The sequence below is a fragment of the Antedon mediterranea genome, chromosome 8 (assembly GCF_964355755.1).
Source record: "Antedon mediterranea chromosome 8, ecAntMedi1.1, whole genome shotgun sequence".
In the NCBI taxonomy this organism is placed as follows: domain Eukaryota; kingdom Metazoa; phylum Echinodermata; class Crinoidea; order Comatulida; family Antedonidae; genus Antedon; species Antedon mediterranea.
In genome coordinates this window covers 25,232,978-25,253,472 of record NC_092677.1, presented here as the reverse complement: position 1 = coordinate 25,253,472, position 20,495 = coordinate 25,232,978, and the positions used below count along the sequence as shown (strand labels likewise).

General features: G+C 36.0%; 1 protein-coding gene across 1 annotated transcript; it reads left to right on the top strand.

Moving 5' to 3' along the window:
- Positions 1 to 1,135: 1,135 nt before the first annotated feature.
- LOC140056279 (ATP-dependent DNA helicase Q4-like) lies at positions 1,136 to 19,881 on the top strand. The gene is made up of 19 exons (XM_072101598.1): positions 1,136 to 1,190; positions 1,966 to 2,099; positions 2,368 to 2,588; positions 3,021 to 3,799; positions 5,086 to 5,330; positions 5,880 to 5,999; positions 6,322 to 6,438; positions 7,637 to 7,729; positions 8,004 to 8,140; positions 8,628 to 8,897; positions 9,130 to 9,306; positions 9,440 to 9,971; positions 10,104 to 10,384; positions 10,539 to 10,664; positions 15,651 to 16,011; positions 17,850 to 18,140; positions 18,756 to 18,933; positions 19,212 to 19,353; positions 19,454 to 19,881. The coding sequence occupies exons 2-19, from the start codon at positions 1,973 to 1,975 to the stop codon at positions 19,688 to 19,690; spliced, it is 4,434 nt and encodes a 1,477-aa protein (XP_071957699.1). The 5' UTR covers positions 1,136 to 1,190; positions 1,966 to 1,972; the 3' UTR covers positions 19,691 to 19,881.
- Positions 19,882 to 20,495: the final 614 nt, after the last annotated feature.

Sequence of the window (20,495 nt, the reverse complement as noted above, 5' to 3'; positions counted from 1 at the left end):
CATCCTTCACCTCCTTATCCAGTTCTCTCCTCCATGTGTTCCTTGGGCGTCCTCTATTTCATTTCCCTTGGGGATTCCATGTTATGGCATGCCTGATTATGTTGTGTTTCGGTTTCCTTATAGTGTGTGACCAATCCATTTCCATTTCCTTCTACCAATCTCAATTTCCACTGGCCCTTGTCTTGTCTTGTTTTATTTAGTAGAATAAGTTTATCTTATAATAGCTTAGTCTCAAGTCCAATCCCGATCGGACACTTTTAATTCCAGTCTTTCTCTTTTTTGTCGTCGTAAGTGTTTCTGATTTTAGGTACTGTAGTTCTGTGTTTTGTTAACCATGCTGTTACGTAGGTGGCGGATTTGTTTCTGCTGTTGTTTTTTGTTTTAAAAATAATAAAAATAAACATTTCAATAAAAATATTCAATTTATTTCATATGTTTTCTAATTTTTGATTATTTTTATTATTGATTTATAACAGCTTCTGTAGGCGACTCCTACAAAAAAGCTAAAACGTACAGAAATCAATATAAATATATAATAAAATTATATGGTTCTACAATGATTTTTTAAAATATCTTTAAAATGTGTCCAAATTTTGCATAGAAATTAATTTCTGATATCAGCCTGTAGCCCATTCCACAATTAAATAGAATTGGAATATTTTTTGCTAGCGGTTTTAGATATGAGATGTTTAAAAGTTAAAACATTCAAATGCATGCTGTTAATAATCGGCGTATTATAATCAAACAATTCTGTAGCCTGTATAAAATATTTATTGACAAAAATAAAAGTGAAACAATTACAGTTTTAGAGATTCAATAGTGTTTAATTTAAGTGCAAGTAATCTGCATAATAAGATTTTTTTCAAAATTCTCTTGTGAAGTATAAATCTGCTGAAATTTGACGAGTTAATTAGAGACAGTCACAGTGAATAATATAACGCAATAAATAAATGAATAACTACTGAATAGCTACTTACAAAGTTTAATGGACATCATACTGACTGAAAAGACGTCCTAAAAAAAAAACACCACTGGCCATTACCATTGGGTTAATTGTCGTTACATTCTGGCAACGACGTTCTTCCAAGCATGACCATCATAATACACAGGACACGAGTTCATAGGCAGTACACAAACAGTTTAGCCGCGAAAGTTTGTAATCGCAGATATATAGCAACGGATCGGAGAGAGTAAGTTTAGCTTGATCTCTCATCTTAGCCAACATTATCATCCCATCCTGGCTAAAGGCTAAGCCATAAGCTAAGGGGAAAGCTAAGCAGGCTATCTAGGCGTAGTAGATGCTTAGAGCCTTGCCATTTTTTTGCTAGGTAGGAGAGGGATAGAGGGCCCTAAATAGTTGGCCTACTAGCTAGCTAGGCAGGGGATATTACATACTAGGCTAGCCTAGCCTAGCTAAACTAGGCATATAGGTTAGAGAGTCTGGGCCTAGCTAGCTAGCTCTAGGCCAAGCTAGGTTAGGCCTAGACTAAGGCCTAGATAGATTTATATATGAATAGGCCTAGCCTAGTATTAGTTAAAATAGTAGGGTGTACACGTCTCTACCTACACTGACTGGGCTAAACTAGGCCTTTAGCTACAGTAGTACTAGTAGTAGGCTAGTTAGTGTAGGCTAGCCTAGCTAGTCAGTGTAAGACTTAAGAGCCAGATTGATTGCGCAAAAAGGCTATTTAACAACATTACATTTAAAAACAAACCGTCATCGGTGGCGTGTCATCAATTGAAAGGATTTATTTTTTCCTTTTTATTATGCCATAAAAATACTACTACTACTACTAGTGTAAAATGACAAATTGCTAAGAACTTCCTTGCACAATTTAAAATTGCGCTTAACACTTCTATTCTAAGAAGTTTTCTCAGGCAAATAACAGGATAAAAATATACATTGTGAAATGGAATATTATAACAAACATGCATGCCTATATTATTAATTTTTTTTTTGTACAGCTGAAAAATGGGTGTTGAAGAAAGAAAATCAGTTTTAAAGAAAGCTCTCAAAGAATGGGAGAATGCATTTGCAGTACTTCACGACAGACGACCAAACAAAGATGACATTGAAAAAGCTTCTGACAAAATAAAAGGTTGATTTTTAAATACGTATGATTTTAAAGTGATCTACCTAGGCCTAGAATAGAGGCTTTAAGACGTATGTAAAAGGAATTTGTTAGGGGTAGGCTACAATGATTCTTTTCCAGATAATTACGACAACAATTAAAACCATTTTTTCTTTGAAGCATCATCCAGTATTTTCTTACAGGTATTTTTTGGAAAATGTGTACACATCTAAAACACATTGGTAAGTGACTAAAGTATGGGGATCCATTTAAAATGTTTTTAATTACAATATAGGCTACTATAAAGAATATCGTCAACTTGGAAAACCAAATAGTGAAATTGTAGCTAAAGAAAAGATTCTCTATGATGGAAAAGACAAAAAAAGCAGTCATAACACTGGAAATGTTTGGGGTGTGCATTTGAATATCAAAGAAAAGATAGATAAAGAAGCAACTAAGAAAGTATCACCTGAAGAGAAACCTTCGTATGGGTTGAAGATAAGAGAGTTCAATAAAGTAAGTCATAATTCAAGGTATATGAATGAGACGAGTGAGTGACCGAGCGATTCAGACAGTGGAACCGTTATTAAGTAGCCATTACATCGGCAAAGGGTTCAAGGCTCACTTGGTTATGGTTCTTGTGGTAGAACGAGTCTTCTCAAATTAGGACTATAAACCGTAGGTCCAGTGTAAAAATCCTAGAAGGGGTTACCTCAACCTGTGCAATTGAGACTGGACCATTTAAAAAAATGAATATGATAATATTATTTTATTATAATTTCTATTACATGTTTTATAAAATTAATTGTTTGCTAGTTGGCTTTCTCATTTTCCTAGTTAGATTTTCTTTTTGAATTAGCAAAGGTTTGCTAGAAGAGTTTGAACTTTTACAACAACTTTTTAAAGTAATTAAATTAAAATTATTAACCATAACACTACGTATTTCAGGCACTTCCAACTTCAGCTCGTAAAAGAACGAATAAACTAAAAGTAGTAAATGTTTCCGCGGTTCAGAAAGAATTGATTGAAGAGGATGACTCGACATTTGACCTTCCATCGTGTAAATTAGTTTCAAAGTCTGATAAGCTAAAAAACACATCAGTCGCTTCTGCATCACCAAATATTTTAGCAAACAAGAAACCCAGACTTGCTTTGGACAATGCATGGTTGAAACGATGTCAAACAAAATTGATAAAAGAAAAAACAGTTTACGATGTTCCAATGGAAACAAACAATGGTAATGAATTAAACAACTTTGAAGAACCAACTCCTCATGTTACTACTCCTTTGAGAACCTTTGAAAATAATATTGTTGATTCTCTTAGCCAAGTTAATAAAAATCAACAAATTACAGATTCAAATGCAGTTACAGAAACAACTTCTATGAATGTACATAAAAATAATGAAAGTAGCAAAATTAATCATCAAATTGAATCAAACCAAATTACACAGAAGCGAGATCGAGAAGAGTTAACGCCTCAGATACATTTGAAGAATCAAACTAAGAAACGAAAGGTTGATTCTGTAGAAACGACGCAAACTGCAGAGTGTGAAAAGGAACAAGTTGTATCTAAGGAGACAGTATCTAGCATTTTAGAAGAACAACCAGCATTACCAAGAAAAATAGAAAATAGAATTAAAGAAGCGGAAGAGGATCAAGAAAGTAGTGAGGAAGAAAAGCCAGTAAAGAAAAAGAAGAAACTTGTAGTACCATCAGCACCATCCAGGTAAAGTTATAAATGTTTTTAAGTACCTTGGGCGGATCCAGGGATAGTACTAGGGTTGCACGCTCTCCTATTTTGTCAGTTAAAGTTATGAAGTATCTTTTTAGGTTATATGCATTATCATGCATATAATCTCTTGAATCTGCCAGGATCTTTATTTATTTCTTTATTTATTTATTCTTTCCTTAGCACTATTTTGTCCGTCAATTATCTTGATATCAGTTTCATCTAGCTATGTCAATTTTTCAGTTATACGAGCACGTCAAAAGTGACTGGCTACGCACGTGTAAGTTAACAACATTTTAAAATTAATATAGATCGTCAGAATGCTCGGAAACTTCTATTTTTTATTTCATTTTCTTGAAGTGTATGTATCATATGTATGATTTATTATGAAATTAAGAGAACAAAAGTTGATAAGGTCATCATTAATTGCATTTAAAATTTTGAAAAATTTATTTCGACAATCAAAAAATTATGACATTTTCTTAGGCCAAATTAACAAACTTAACATTAACTTTCTTCCTTCAAAAGTTCATATATTAAAGTTAAAAGTATATAGTTTGACAGTGCATCATTTAAAACAATTTTTAAAGATGTCATCATAGTAAAAAATTATAATTAATTGCGGTATGTAATAATCTATCTGCACCAAAGTGGTTACTGCATAGTAAATACACAGAGGAATCTTTCTACAAATATAGTCAGTTGTGGATGGCTCGGTGGTTTGGGCTCGTGTCTATGGCATTTACGGTACCGAAATCGAGTCTCACCTTGGGAAACGAAACGAAATGAGATTTTTTTTTTATTATCCGTATTGTTTGTTCAATTTTATTTCTTAGTGTATAGATTATACACATGATTTTTAATGAAATCTAGATAAAAGTAACTTATGTCTTTATTATTATGTAACAAATGTGGTTTACGACATTATATACGCAGAGGGGTCTTTGATCGGATTGTGATACCGGCTATTGTATTTGCGTTAGCAAGATCCTATCATATATTATAAATAATCAATCAATCAATCAATATATCTTTTAAAATCAATTATCTTAATTTAAATCAATGCATATAACCTATAATTCGTCATAGTGACGAATTAAATCTAGTTAATATTAATATTATATTTCAAATCTATTTTATTTCCATCAAAATAACAAACATTTACAATTATAACAATACAAATTAATGTTTTAGCTGCCAGCCCCCCCCCCCCCGCCCCCCGCCCCCCTCTCCACATTTAGAAAATCCTGAGTCTGTCCCTAAGTACTATTATACACATTCAGGAGTACAGCAAGCCTTAATGAAAACTTTGTAAGAATTAACCTGCGAAAGAAAGTCTACACACGAGCACCGAATAAAATGACCGGTCCACTATACAAACGACAACAATGGAAGGTCAAGATGGGAAAAGCATCGGGAAAGTCGTATGGAAGAGGCGGCGGTGGTGGTGGTGGTGGATGGCACAAACCTGGCGTTTGCTTCAAATGTGGACAAGAAGGTCACTGGGCAAAGTTCTGCAAAGGAAGGCGTAAGTGTAAATCAAAATGTCATCCGGCAATTTCACAAAGACGCAAAGACAATGTCACAACAAACATAACCAACATCTGAAGATGCTACAAACCAATCTTTCTTGTTCTGTAGTAACTTCTGCAAAAAGAAAAAAAAAGTACTTTCAGAATTTTCAAAATGACAATGTCATCAGACAATGTCACACATCAAAGACCATGACCAACATGATTTTTGTTGTAGTAAATTCTGCAAAATGGAAAAAAAGTATTTTGGAATTTGTGCTGTAAACAACAATACATTCAAATATCTCACTTCAAGAATTCAAGAACATATATTTGATCTAAAACAAAAATAAACATTTTCTTATTTCATAAACAAATATGATATTGATCATTATGACCAAATATGGCTGCAATCACAAAAACCACCAGGTAATGGCAGATGAGAACCAAAACAATACGATAAACAAACAATAAAAAATGCAAAATGTCATAAATTAAATTGACAGATTCATTTTAAAAGAAAAAAGGGAGAAATTGTGTTTTTATTCAGTTGGTATTTTTTATAGTTCCACCCAAACCAGACAAAGAAGAAGAAGAAGATATAAAGCCAGAAGATTTGTCAAAGTCTCCATTTCCAACATTGGAGGAAGCAGCTCTTGCAGCCACTGGTATCAAACATCCTAAAGGTTTGAAATTCAATGATTACTGCAACAGTGGTTGACTTTTTTTAACTTTTACAAAAATCCACTTTGGTCTTCTAATTAACCAGAGTTTCGTGTCGTCATAGTTCATCATAAAAAACATTTTATGGTTTTGAAGATTCTTTGTCAAGTGTTTGTACATCTAAACTGATAGGTCAGATCACCGTATCTTTCCAAAATCATATATACGTTTTACCAAAACAATCTGGTTTAATTAACACCAAAGAAAAATTGTCTAAAAAAAGTACATAATTTTATATTATTCAGTTTTTTTCTATATAATTAATAAAATTCTTATTTGAACCAGGTGATGTGATCTTTGACTTCTTGAATGCTCCGGCACCACCTCCTGATGATGAGGCACCAGTAATCAGAAACCCCATTGAACCATTATTTAGACTGAATGAAAATGGCAGACCAATAGGTAAGTGAAGAATGTGAGTAAATGAATATAATATCTCCAGTTCAAATAATTTGATACAAATTTTCTTTGATGCTGAAGCATTGAAGTAGCTTTGGGCTCTTATTAGCCACGTTCACATAAGATTTTATCGTGCTCTCATATCTGGATATTGAATATCACGTTAGCAGGAAGAGTGTTCACATAGAATTGGACATCATGATATAAGTATGCTAATGAGGTGCAATGTTGCGTGACAGAGGTCAAACGTTGAGAACATGGTGTGTGACGTGGTGCGGTAGCTTGTTTGTTGGTTTGTTGTTGTTTGCCTTGCGCGAGTTCAGTTTTATACAGCAGTTATCCGAAGATTGAAAAAAAATTGAACGAAAACCAAATAAACCAAAATAAAAAGAATGTATTGCAGCTTGCTTGGGTGAAAGGTGGAGACGTCAAAAAGAATATAACTCGCTGTCAAAATTATTGTTGTTGTTAGGGTCATCGGCTTCCGGTTGGGTCGATGACCCATACATCACCTGATTAGCAACCGAGCGCTGATTGATTAATTTTGTCTCTTATTATGATAACTTCGTAAGATCATGATAATTGTTAGCCGGAATTAACGTGATATCAAAGATCACGTTAACGACTTCCTGCAGGTTCACATTGAACATCATGATAAAGAAACTCACTATAATTTCTGAATGTGAACCTAGCTATTGCCTCAAATGGGATGTAAAGCTGTTAGTCCCATGTAATAGGACTAGCATGCGAGACACATGGGTTTGCTTTGTTACCTGTATCTTTAGGCTGTCATTGCCTCAAATGGGATGTAAAGCCATTGATCTTGTGTATATACAGTGAACATATCTATAACACATTCCTACACAGTGAGTGAGTGGCCTAGCGGTTAAGACAGTGCAACCGTAATTGCGTAGCCATAGCATAGGCAAGGGTTCGAGGCTCACTCCATGGTTCGGGTGGTAGAACTAGTCTATAAGGACTATAACTGTAGGTCCAGTGTACACACTAGCTCGTGCACTAGAACATCTTTCAAGATTAGTAGGGGGTTACCCCAGTGTACATCATAGGAACTGATCATAACTGGGTGCTCTGGGAGACCAGTCTTTGACTGAAGAGGTCACCCAGTATAAATAAATAAAAACAAACACTATTCAAAAAGCGATATGCAGTAATACATGTTGGTTTTTTTTTGTATACATAGAAACTCCAAATAAGGTATATAAAGCACTAAAAGAAATGGGATATGACTCATTCAGAGGAGGTCAGGAGAAGGCCATTATGAGAATATTATCAGGTAAGAGCAATTATCATTGAGAGGTCATTGTCATCATCCTAATCATTATTACTAACATCACCATCACCACATCATATTTTTTTATCAGGTAAGTTCCTTGTGTAAGCCCCAAAAAGCTGTTGCCAATTCTATCCCAATATACAAACAATACTAAATAGAGAGAGACAAATTTGAATCGTACTTTGGGTTGAGACACAATCCAACTGAAAAGCGAAGAAAACCAAAACATGCCTGTCACCCTCTTACCGATAATATCCGTTTTATTTTGCTGTAGGTCTGTCAACTTTAGTGGTGCTCTCGACAGGAGCAGGTAAATCTCTGTGCTATCAGCTACCAGCGTACATGTATGCCCAGCGATCACACTGCCTTACACTAGTCATCTCACCTTTAGTATCTCTTATGGAAGATCAGGTAAAGTGAAATCTAATGAAGTATAGTAAGAATAGTTTGTATGGTAATAATAGAAAATATAATGTATTTAAAACTACAGGTCGTTTGAAAGTTGCCTGTTTTTATATTCATGAAATAATGTGTGTAAAGGCCAATTTACACAGACGAGTGGTAACAGTTATAAAATAATATAGAATCTATGTTATTCCTTATGACCATTTACACAAAGCGCGGAAAGGAAGGGCGGTTTCTACTGGGGATAGATACAGACCTTACGTGAGACAAGCTATACACTAGTGTATAGCTTGTCTCATGTAAGGTCTGTATATATCCCCAGTAGAAACCGCCCTTTTTCTTTCTGTTTACCGTTACCGCTCATCTGTGTAAATTGGCCTTAATGCTGTGTTTTAATTTATAATACAGTAGAATCCCTATTAAGAAGACGTAAACAAATAGTGTCTTAATAGTGGGTTTCACAGTAGTATGCTTTTTTAAAATTCATTTTCAGGTCATTGGCTTACCTGGCTGTCTTCAGGGTGCTCGGCTTCATAGCAACATGGCCAAATCTCAGCGCGAAAGGGTTGTGAAAGAGATCATAGAGGGCAAAGTTCAGGTTTTGCTGATCTCTCCAGAAGCTGTAGTTGGAGGCGGAGGAGGTGGAGGATGTCTTCCACCATTACACCAACTTCCTCCTATTGCATTTGCTTGTATCGATGAGGCTCATTGTGTCTCAGAATGGTCACATAACTTTCGGCCATCTTATCTTATGGTTTGCAAGGTGAGAAAAGTACATTTTATTTCAAATTTTATTCACTCAAATGTAAAATTTCCCAGATTAATTTGTTTACAGCAAAACTCTTACAGATTTCTATATTTTTTATCTTCCGGTCATGGCTATGCCTACAATGAGTATTACTTTAATTATTTAATTTAATAACTCATTTTAAAGAAATGATGTAAAATAACAAATTATTCAAAGTTATAAAAACAGTATTTGTTGGCCTCCTTAGGTTATTCGTGAACGATTTGGTGTGCAATGCCTTTTGGGATTGACTGCCACAGCTACCATGTCGACAGCCATGAGTGTTGTGAGCCATCTTGGTATTGATGAAGATGCAGTGGTGAGAGGAAGATCTGTCCCAAATAACCTCAAATTATCAGTTTCAAAAGATGAGAATAGGGACAAGGTTAGGCAATATTATAATAAATATATAATAAAATCAATATTATAGTGGAATGAGCAAACCACCAAACTATAGTCTAACCACTCAATACAGTACACACAAATTAAAAGTATTTTTGACACTTTTTATATCGCAGGCACTGGTTGAACTCCTTCAGGGGGACCGTTTTAAAAACTTAGATTCCATTATTGTTTATTGTATTCGACGAGATCAAACGGAGAAAGTGGCATCCGTTCTGAGAACATGCCTTCCAGATGGAAAGAGAAAGAAGGATCCAGAACCTGAGGAAGATCCAGAAAAAGTTGAGAAGGCACCTGATGATATTCTAGAGAATGTAGAAAAGGAAGAAGCTTTTGAAGGTGGAAAGAAACAAAGAAAAGGAAAAACAAAGAAGGAAGTGAATGAAGAAGTGATGGCACCTGAAGAGATTCAGGAGAATGTAGAAGAGGAAGAAATCTATAAACAAGAGAAGGAAGTCACTAAAGGTGGAAAGAGGAAACAGAAGAAACAAAAAGAAAAGAAAAAGAGGACTAAAGCATCTGCTGAAGATCCAGAAGAAGTGGAGATACAGAAGGAGGAGGAAGTCGGCAAGGATGAAAAGAAAAAACGAAAAGGAAAGAAAAAGGCAGAAAAGAAAGTTAAAAAACCAAAAAAACCAACATATAAAAGTATGTATTAAATTGTGTTTAATACTGATAATTTGGTATTAATTTTACATTGAATTTATAAAAATTAATAAGTACTACTAAAGAATTGGAAACAAATTGTCAGTAAAAATAATTTGTTTTCATTATCACTAGCAACTATAAAACCATATGAAAGACCAGACATCAACAGTGTGGAGTCATACCATGCAGGTATGACAGCTAGCGAACGAAGAAAAGTTCAAAATGCATTCATGTCCGGGAGTATCCGCATTGTCGTAGCCACAGTTGCCTTTGGAATGGGACTGGATAAGTCTGATGTCCGTGCCATTATTCATTACAACATGCCAAAGAGTTTTGAGAGCTATGTGCAAGAGATTGGCAGAGCTGGACGTGATGGCAAACCTGCACATTGCCATCTGTTCTTGGATTCACAGGTGAGCATGTCCAGAACGATAATTGGCATCAACTCCTTTTTACGATATTTAGATCTATAAAAAAAAAATCTTGTACAATACAATTTTACTTAAGTTGTTATAGGGATTATTATACAAATATTAACAATACTGTTGTTAATGCATTTTTTTACAGGGTAGAGATCTGAGTGAATTGAGACGTCACACCTACGCTAACACACTTGACAGGTTCACCTTGAAGAAACTCTGTCGTAAAGTGTTTTCACCATGCAGATGCAAAGAGAAAGCTAGAGCTAGACAGGTAAGTATTTTATTGTATATAAAGCTTATGGTTGTGAAACATAGACAGTGGTGTAATGGCTATGAGCGTTTACTTTACTAGACCCATAGGCCCCGGAGCTTAAGAGGGCCCCTGAGCAGTGCCCAGAGGAGAAAATAGGCAATAAAATATGTCAAAGAGCCGAGGCCTCCAGTTGGATGGTATTACAAGTGTGACTCGTCAACACGGTTCTTTTAATTCAACTACTGTTTTATTACTTCACCGAGCGTAACGTAGTTTGCATAATTTGCAAATAACAAACAAATATAATTAGCATATTAACAGAACATATGTGACATCTTTCCTTTTCTAACAAAATAAATTTCTAAAGTTTAATTTTTATTTTTTTTTAAAATTAATATCAAAAGTAAATTAGACACGATATATCACATTCTCATAAATAAATAATATTACTTTTCCTTAAACATAAATTGTTTCTTAGATCACATTCATATGTTTCAAATTGTTTCTTAGATCACATTCATATGTTTCAAATTGTTTCTTAGATCACATTCATATGTTTCATACATTATAGGATGGTTTGAAAATAAACATGATATCTGCAAAATAAACATAAAATGAAGTTAATTATTGATACATTTATTTATAATCCAATCGATCCGGTGGACGACTAACACGATCACTTCTACGTAAGGGTGGTGCTTCCGGTACCTTCTGCAAAGTTGGTACGCCCTTCTGCAAAGTATCCGGTTGTTGAGTGTTTAATAAATGTTGTCGATTCCGTCTGTACGACGTTCCATCTTCGGTCATCACTACATATGAACGGGGTAGCTCATGTTCCTTAGCCACAACAGCAGGTTCCCATTGCCGTCCTTTCAATATTCTCACGTTGTCCCCTTTTCTTAGTTTCGTCAATACACGTGTACCACGATCATAATATTTTGTCATAGACTGTTGACGTGACTGAAGGAAATCTCTAGCTCCGACAATAACTTGTGGTTGCAGCAATGTATGTGTGACTGGAAGTGTTGACCTTAACTTTCTGCTCATCAACAACTGAGCAGGAGAACAATTCAACCCTGCAATTGGTGAATCACGATAGTCTAGTAGAGCAAGATGAAAATCGCTTCCCTCATCAACGGACTTCCTCATGAGTTGCTTAATGGTTTGGACGAAACGTTCAACTTGCCCATTACTTCTGGCATATGTCGGACTGGACGTCACTAAATCGAACCCCCACTGGTTAGCAAACTGTTTGAACTCGTAGCTGGCGAACGGCATGTTATCAGTCATTAATATTTCAGGGATGCCATGTCTTGAGAATATAGATTTCAATTTTTTGATGATTTCTCCAGCCGTTTTGCTAGTGAGTCTCACTACTTCCGGGTATTTGGAAAAATAGTCAACTACAATAAGATGATCTCTGCCAGCGAATGTAAATATATCCGCGCCCAGCTTAGCCCATGGTCTCATAGGAACCTTATGTGGAATCATCGGCTCCCGTTGATTTCTACGCATGAACTTTACACAAACAGGGCACCTTGACACTACTGATTCTATATCGTTGGTCATACCTGGCCAATACAAAATAGACCTGGCCCTCGCCTTACACTTCTCCATCCCAAGGTGACTTTCATGTATTTTATTCAGCATATCTGCTCTCATTTGGCTAGGAACAATCAACTTCTCACCTAAAAACACAAGACCATCAATTTCATGTATCTCATCACGAAGATGCCAATACTGCCTAACTTGCTCCGGTGCACCCCATCTATGTTTAGGCCACCCGCTTTTGCATGTTAGAATTAGAGTTTGGAGTACCACATCTACATGTGTAGCTCGTATTGCTTCTTCAATTTTTGCTTTACTCATGGGCAATATTTCGTCTAGACTATGCACCCTATATTTCAACTGTTCAAGGGGTTGGGCATCACGATCAACCTTATCAGGATATGCTCTGCTGAGAGCATCAGCTATGTACATGTACTTTCCAGGAACATACTTAACATCAAGCTCATACTTTATCAATTTGAGCAGCATTTGTTGTATTCTAGGACTAGCTTTATGGAGTGGTTTACGTGTGATTGTTTCGAGTGGTTTATGGTCAGTGTGAACTTCAACAGCTCGGCCATATACATATTGGTGGTATTTGTGTATAGAAAAGCAGATCGCCAACATCTCCTTCTCAATTTGTGAGTAATTATCTTCAGCTGATGTTAACGACCTAGAGGCAAACGCAACCAGATGACCCTCTTGAAGCAAACAGCTTCCGAGCCCTGTGGATGATGCATCACATTGGATAATGGTTGGCTTCTGTGGATCAAAGAAACTTAAGACTGGTTTGCTACTAATCAACGCCTTTAACTGCCTCAGGGATTCTGCTTGTTCTGGACCCCAAAACCATGCAACATCTTTCTTGAGCAATTCCCGGAGAGGTGCACTCACATTGGACATATTAGGTATGAATTGTGAAAGATAATTAAGCATCCCCATTATACGTTGCAAGTCAGATTTACATTGTGGGTCAGGCATTTCATTGATAACTCTAACCTTTTCTTCGTCTGGTTTCTGTCCATCGGCACTCACCACGTTTCCCATGAACACCAATTCAGACTGTTTATACTTAAGCTTGCTTCCATTGAATTTGGCATTGTTCGCTCTGGCCGTATCCATCACCCTCTGTACTGTTGCATTATGCTCTGCTTCACTACCTGTAGCTATAATCATATCATCAGATTATGTGTACGTTAGGTATATGACCAAATATTTGCTGGTTTCGTTTCTGTAGCACCTCACTAGCACTGCAGATACCAAATGGCATTCTTAGAAAACTGTATCGTCCAAAGGGAGTATTGAATGTACATATATCTGCGCTAGCGTCAGTAAGAGGAACTTGCCAGTACGCATCTTTCTGGTCAAAGACAGTGAAAAGTGTTTTACCTGACAGCTGACTCACTACGTCCTTACCGGTCGGTATCATATGATGTTCACGTCTAATGGCTTTGTTCAAATCACGTGGATCCAAACACAACCTCAAGGATCCGTCTCGTTTCTCCACTATCACTAGGCTGTTGACCCAATCTGTTGGTTTGTCGGTCCGTTTAATCACGCCCCTCTTCTCCATATCGTCAAGTTTTTCTTTCAGCTTGGTATGCAGACTAAGTGGCACCCTGCGGGGTGGATGGACTACTGGAGAAACACCACTTTTCAACTTGATGTCATAAAGGATCTTGATATTTACCTAAACCTGTAAATACATCACGATTCTCTCGAATCAAAGAATCTTTAGTTAGTGCATGTACATATTTATTATTTATCACATTATCACTACACATCATATTGTTACCACGTTTGATCAGACCAAGCTCCCTACAGGCTTTCAATCCAAGTATAGGTGGACCATCAACATTAGTAATAAAGAAGTCATAATCATTTTGGATGTTATCAACTTTTACATTTAGAGTAACTTTACCAATATGTTTTACAATTTCATCACTATAACTATATAGGTTAGTTTTAGAATGATATACTTTAATGTTCTTATGTCCTGGTAACTTTCTAAATGTTTCCAGTGGTATGCAGTTAACACCTGCTCCTGTGTAAAGCTTCATCTTTAACACATTACCTCCCACAAACACATCATAGAACCAAGCGTTCTTGTCATCGTTATCTCTTAAAGTGTCAATATAAAAGTACTCATTTTTATCTTTAACAGTTAAAGTGTCAATGTATAAGTCATTAGGATCACTTACACCTTCGGCAATAATATACTGTTCATCCATTGTATGTACAGCTCTTCCACGTCCACGACCGCGTCCTCGGGAAAAACGTTTGGTGCACACAGACTGAAAATGATTCAAACCCTTACACCCGTAGCATGTTTTACCATAAGCTGGACACTGACGAGGTAGATGTGAAGAACCGCACCTGCTACATTTAATTTTGGCTGCATCCGTAAACTGATGATTCTGTTGACCACTAACCCTTGGCGTCTGTTTATGTGATTTGGTTCTTCTCAATGCATGAACCTTCGGCTTATAATCACTTGCAACACCGGCCATTTCAAGCTCGCGTCTAGAACTCTCAAAAGTTCTCATTCGGTGTATCACAGTATCAAGTGTAGCGTTGCCATCATCGCCCATAACTTTCATTTTCATCACTGGATTTGTTACACTGAAGAAAAGCTTATCACGAATCGTACCGTCTTGATCCACAAATTTACAATTCACCGCCATTGTTCTTAAGTCATTCACAAACTCATCCAAACCCTGACCTTCGGGTCGTTCATATTGCCAATATTGCGCTCGTAACGCCATTATCGGGTCCCGTTTATTACAGTATTCATCATACTTTGACATTACTGTATCAAAATCATTATTGTCCTCTGCTGGGACATAATCTTCCTGACCCGGTTCGCCTACAAGATCAGTGAACGTAAAGTTGTTGTAAATATCTAAGCCACGCCCTTCCAGTGTAGTAATTAAAATTGCTACCTTTATTTCACCACTTTTACGTGCACTGCCAGTCGCTTTCAGAAAGAATGTAAATCTCTGTTTCCACCTTTTCCAAGCAGCAGACACACTAGGACCATCAAAATCGAAGGGTGGAGGCGGCTTAAATTTCAACGATTCCATTTTGAGTGAATTTCCACTATTCTGACACCATATTACAAGTGTGACTCGTCAACACGGTTCTTTTAATTCAACTACTGTTTTATTACTTCACCGAGCGTAACGTAGTTTGCATAATTTGCAAATAACAAACAAATATAATTAGCATATTAACAGAACATATGTGACAGATGGCCTCTGCGTTACCCCACTAAACAAAGAGGTAACATCCCAATAGAAAAGACAAACCTAGGGAGTCACAGTCTTTGCTTCCTCCATCCAGTTTAGGTTTCCTGCAGTATAACCACATCTTGTCTTTTTTCAAGATTGGGTGGTTAGTTGTGTGTACGACTTTTCTGTAGAATTGTAATTTTTTTTTTTTTTTAAACTTTCTAAGGCAGCTAAAGAGCTTAAGAATTTTCAAGAAGAAGATGATGAAGACTACATGATGATTCCAGACGAGGTATTGTCCCAGAAAGCATCAGAAATCATTCCTCAGACACCAGATGATGCTGGAAAGATTACTACCACAAAAGTTAATGATCTGTCAACAATAGTACCTGAGAGTGCAAAAGCATCAGTGAATAATTCTAAAACATCTGATGGCTTGAAAGAACAGATTCCAGAAGATATACAGGTGCCAACAGAACCTTCTTCACAAACGAAAAGCAGTTATAAAATACCAAGACTGTGTCCTGGACATGAAAGAGCAATATCTATTGAACAGAATGTGGAGAGCTTAGATATTAAAGAAGAAGGCAAGAACTTATATTGTAATAAAAAATACTAACATGAAATGGATTCATCTGCCATAAGCTATCTAGCAATCTATCTTTAAGGTAGTTTCTCACTTGGACGCAACACAAGGATGTAGACACACTGGAAGTAATTTGATCAATAACTCCACGATGGATCATCTGAACTGTCAGTTGTTTTGGTCAAATGACTTGCATTGTGCCTACGTTGTTGTTACATTGCGTCCATGTTGAAACTTTACCATTTTAATCATTTTGAAATCATCCTTATATCTATATATAAATTATTGTTAATTCCGACATAGGATCGGGTCGAAGTAATTTCCGGGTTCACAATAAGTTCACATGTTCACCTTGCAACATCCTGGTTTCAACTAAGTTGGCCGTTAGTGGCTATATAGCCATTTTAGTTTTTTGTCTATTTTCGGATCGGATCGCGCGTGTGAAGGTTCGGTAGTTAAAACATAAAAATTATACTCCAAATGAATAAAGATCAAATTAAATATACGTCATAAAGCATCGGAATATATTGTGGGGAGTATTATATATATATATAATTACATAGGGAGATCGGATGATAAGACATTTTGTTTAAAATCCCGATAGCCGAGTTTTATTGAGTAAGCTGGGAGGAATAACTCTAGGCTGTCTGTGTCCCGTTAGGACCGGGATGTCTGCCCATGTTTGCAACCGTCTAAAACGTCTTCTTGCCGCGGAAGTTAGTTTCAAAAGATGTTTGAATAAAATTATGAATTCATTATTAGGATGACATTTATTTTAATAAACGCCTCCCCAATAAAACATCACTTTGAATAATAATCGCCCACCACCCAACTATCTACTAAACGCCCATCCACAATTATACACACAATATTGTATTATATTTATAGTAACACAATGATACTATTTGTAGTAGAATTCATCGCACTGTTATCTACAATTTACCATGGCATTTGACATTTATTTCAATAAACGCCTCCCCAATAAAACATCACTTTGAATAATAATCGCTCTTCAACCCCCCCCCCCCCCCTCCACCAAACCCAACTATCTAATAAACGCCCATCCACATTTATACACACAATATTGTATTATAAATATATTTATATTAACACAATGATACTATTTGTAGTCGAATTCATCGCACTGTTATCTACAATTTACCAAGCATTTGTTATTCGTTTTTAACCACTTTTCATATATCTATTAGGAATTTATTTGATTATAAATGTTACCATATTATTAAAACTAAAAAATTTAACATATTCCTTGAATAAGCACCTCCCTCAAATGAACTCCACCTCCCCACCTCAGCCCTATAAGGGCCCTACCAAACTGTATACACACTATAGGCCTACTTTAAACTGTTATTATTCATCTAAGACACTGTGAAACAGAGCAGGTTTAGTTTAAACAGAGTAGGTTTAGTTTTACGAATGTCAAACATTTTCAATAATGGTAACTGACAAAAAACGTACAAGGAGAACGTCCTTTTTACCTGGGTCATTATCATTTCGAGAACCATCGTCTACACTTCCTAGAGGGGGAGCGAGCGAAGCGAGCTGACACATATCAAACTAATTTAATAGACATATACAAAACATCAAATGAAACTATGCACACTATAATTAAAATTGTATAATCTATTTCTAATAACAAATTTTCAAACTTCTATAGCTGAAGTATAGTCATGTCCCAGGACTACTCTATTAGCCACCACAGATATACTTTCTTCATTAGTGCTTCTATGAATGGATGACTTTTGGGAGCAGGAACCAAACCAGTACCGTTTTGATTCCGATCATTCGGGAACTTTCCTCATGATGTCATTTCTCTTACAGGCATTGCCACACTTCTATGTAACCTAGAACTGCACCCACAGCAGTGGGTCAACAACCTGCCGCCAGCATTGGCAACCTGCACCATCAACTGTTATGGGGGGCCTAAACAGCTACAAACCATGGCTCATAAGTGTCCTGCCCTAGCAGCAGCCATTGCCCTCCATCAAGAGAAGACTGGTAAATCCTTGAGGAACAAGAGTGGCCTTGAGTTCCCGGTTGTGGATGTTGCAAGTGAGATGAACTGGCAGGCTGGTATGGTGAAGAAACAATTAAAAAGTCTGCAGTGGAATGGTACGTACAATACTCAGTAAAAGTAATGAGAGAGTAGTATGGGGTAATGGTAGGGATATTGTACTAGCATGTGAGAGGCATGGGTTCAAGTCCTGTTTCTAAACATTTCATTAGCTACCGATGCCATCAAGGGAAAATATCTGCCTAAATAGACAATACAATGTAAATACATACTAGAAAAAACATACTATTTACAATTGAGGGCATTTTTTATATCATTGGGGGGGGGGGTTAAAAAAAAACGGTAAATATTGCTATATAGCTTGTATCTTTAGGCAAGATACTTCATTCTGCCTCATCTTTTGGATGTGACATGAATTTGTTTTTCTTGTGTTTTTATACAGTATAAAATATAGGACTTGGTAGACTGTTTTAGATGAGTAAGAGATTTTTTGCTAGTTTTCTGACCATGATCTTTCTGGGAGATCGGTCTTCCACAAAAAAGGTCACTCAAAAGAAATAAATAAAATCAAAAGTAGTGGAATTAATCTTCAATCATACAAAATTTTTTAATCATACATATCTTTTTAATGTCATAAAATAATAATGTCTTATAAGGAAATCAAGACATGAAATTGTCAATGACCAATTCCTAAAACTCTCTTTCATTTGCAGGCCAAATGAAGTCTGGTGTAATGGTAGAACTCTCAGATCTTGGCTTCCACTTCCGATCACCTGGTGATCTGACTGACGAGGAACTTGACGGTGTTGTTGACTTTCTCTACTCTAAGGTTAAAGGTCAGGAAAAGAGAGAGTTATACCAACTGAAGTCTGTGTTCAAGGCACTTAACAGGTATTAAGCTCTGTCTACACTATTGCCAATAAACATAATACTAAATATCAGAAAGTGTCAGTATCTTCAAATTATGTCTCAAAACCAATTTGTACACAGAAGCATTCCCTGTTTAAGTTCGTCAAGTGCCTCCAAACATTCTTAAATGCAAGTTGGTGTTAAGCTGTGATTAGTTTCTAAATCTTATCACTTTTTGTCAATGATATGTTTATGTTTTTTTGTTAGCAATACAGTAAAGTATATATTAGTCTGATTGGTTGATAATTGTGTGTTTACAGTGTATCATGTGACCACTTCTGGATGTGCAGTGCGGACGTTGATGAAGAAACTAGTGATGAACTGAAACAAATTTTAAGAGAGTACTTTGATACGAGTTCGTTAGTTCAGTGGATGGAAGATGACAATGAGCTTGAACTTGACGTAAGTAAAGACAAAAAAATACAAATACATTTAAAAAAAATAAATTCTAAATCACTAACGCAATTTACAATAATATTCTTACATTTTTATATAATTACAGAATTCTTTAATAGCTTCTGCGGCATCTGTTCGTGGATCTGTGCGTGGCTTTATCAGCCTACACCACGACAGGGACTTCTCTGGTCGTGCCATTGCACGTATATTCCACGGAATCGCAAGCCCATGCTATCCCGCACAAGTGTGGGGACGAGATCGTCGTTACTGGCGGTGTCATCTCAACTTTGATTTCAATCTGCTGATAAAAATTGCTACTGAAGTTGTACTCAAAATGAGGTAATTTATATTGTTGGAGAAAATACAAACTCATACCTATTTGTATTTCTTTGTTTTCACTAAATGCAAAACATTCCCTGCAATTTCAGGCTGGACAGTCTAAGGTGAAAATGTACAAATAATGTATATATAAAACTTCAAAACAATCATAATTCTTATATAGTAATAATATTTTTATATTATTTATAAATATGCTAAGCTTGTATATTTAGAATACAATTGAATAAATTAAAAGTTATTTTCATATGTCAAAAAAGATTGCGACCTTTTTATTTTTTGATATAACTGGTTACTATGCCATAAGATGATAAGATATGCTCATATGGCAATATTATCACATCATAATTGTATTTTTAAAATATAACCCGTTGAAAAACAAATCGCTATGCAGTACTACAGTATAGGCTGTTTAATAGTATTCGACCATTTTATTTTTTAAAAAGCGTAGCGCAACGGCTATGAGCGCTCAATGACTAGAACTAGAGGCCTCAGAGCTTATGTGGCCCCTGAGCGGTGCCCAGAGTAAACTTAGGGCACTTACGGTTCCTAAATTTAGATGATAATTACGCCATAATTCGGCCATGGGTTTTTTTTTTAAATTGCCAAAATTCGAAGCTTTATTTTTTACATGGTTACTACTGTACTATAATGCAGAACATTTTTCGAAAAATCTGTTTTGTGCAATATTACCTCAATATGTATATATTTTGGCCATTTTCAGAAAAAAAATCCCTGTACCTGTACTATAATCTTTGACAAATTGGCATGCGCAGAATCACAATCACAAAAATGGCCAAAATATCCACTTT

Excerpts from the sequence above, each read along its gene's own strand:
- LOC140056279 (XM_072101598.1), top strand. The coding sequence starts at position 1,973 with ATGGGTGTTGAAGAAAGAAAATCAGTTTTAAAGAAAGCTCTCAAAGAA. Across the intron at positions 7,730-8,003 it reads CATTATGAGAATATTATCAG|GTCTGTCAACTTTAGTGGTG; the intron begins GTAAGAGCAATT and ends ATTTTGCTGTAG. Across the intron at positions 9,307-9,439 it reads AAGATGAGAATAGGGACAAG|GCACTGGTTGAACTCCTTCA; the intron begins GTTAGGCAATAT and ends TTTATATCGCAG.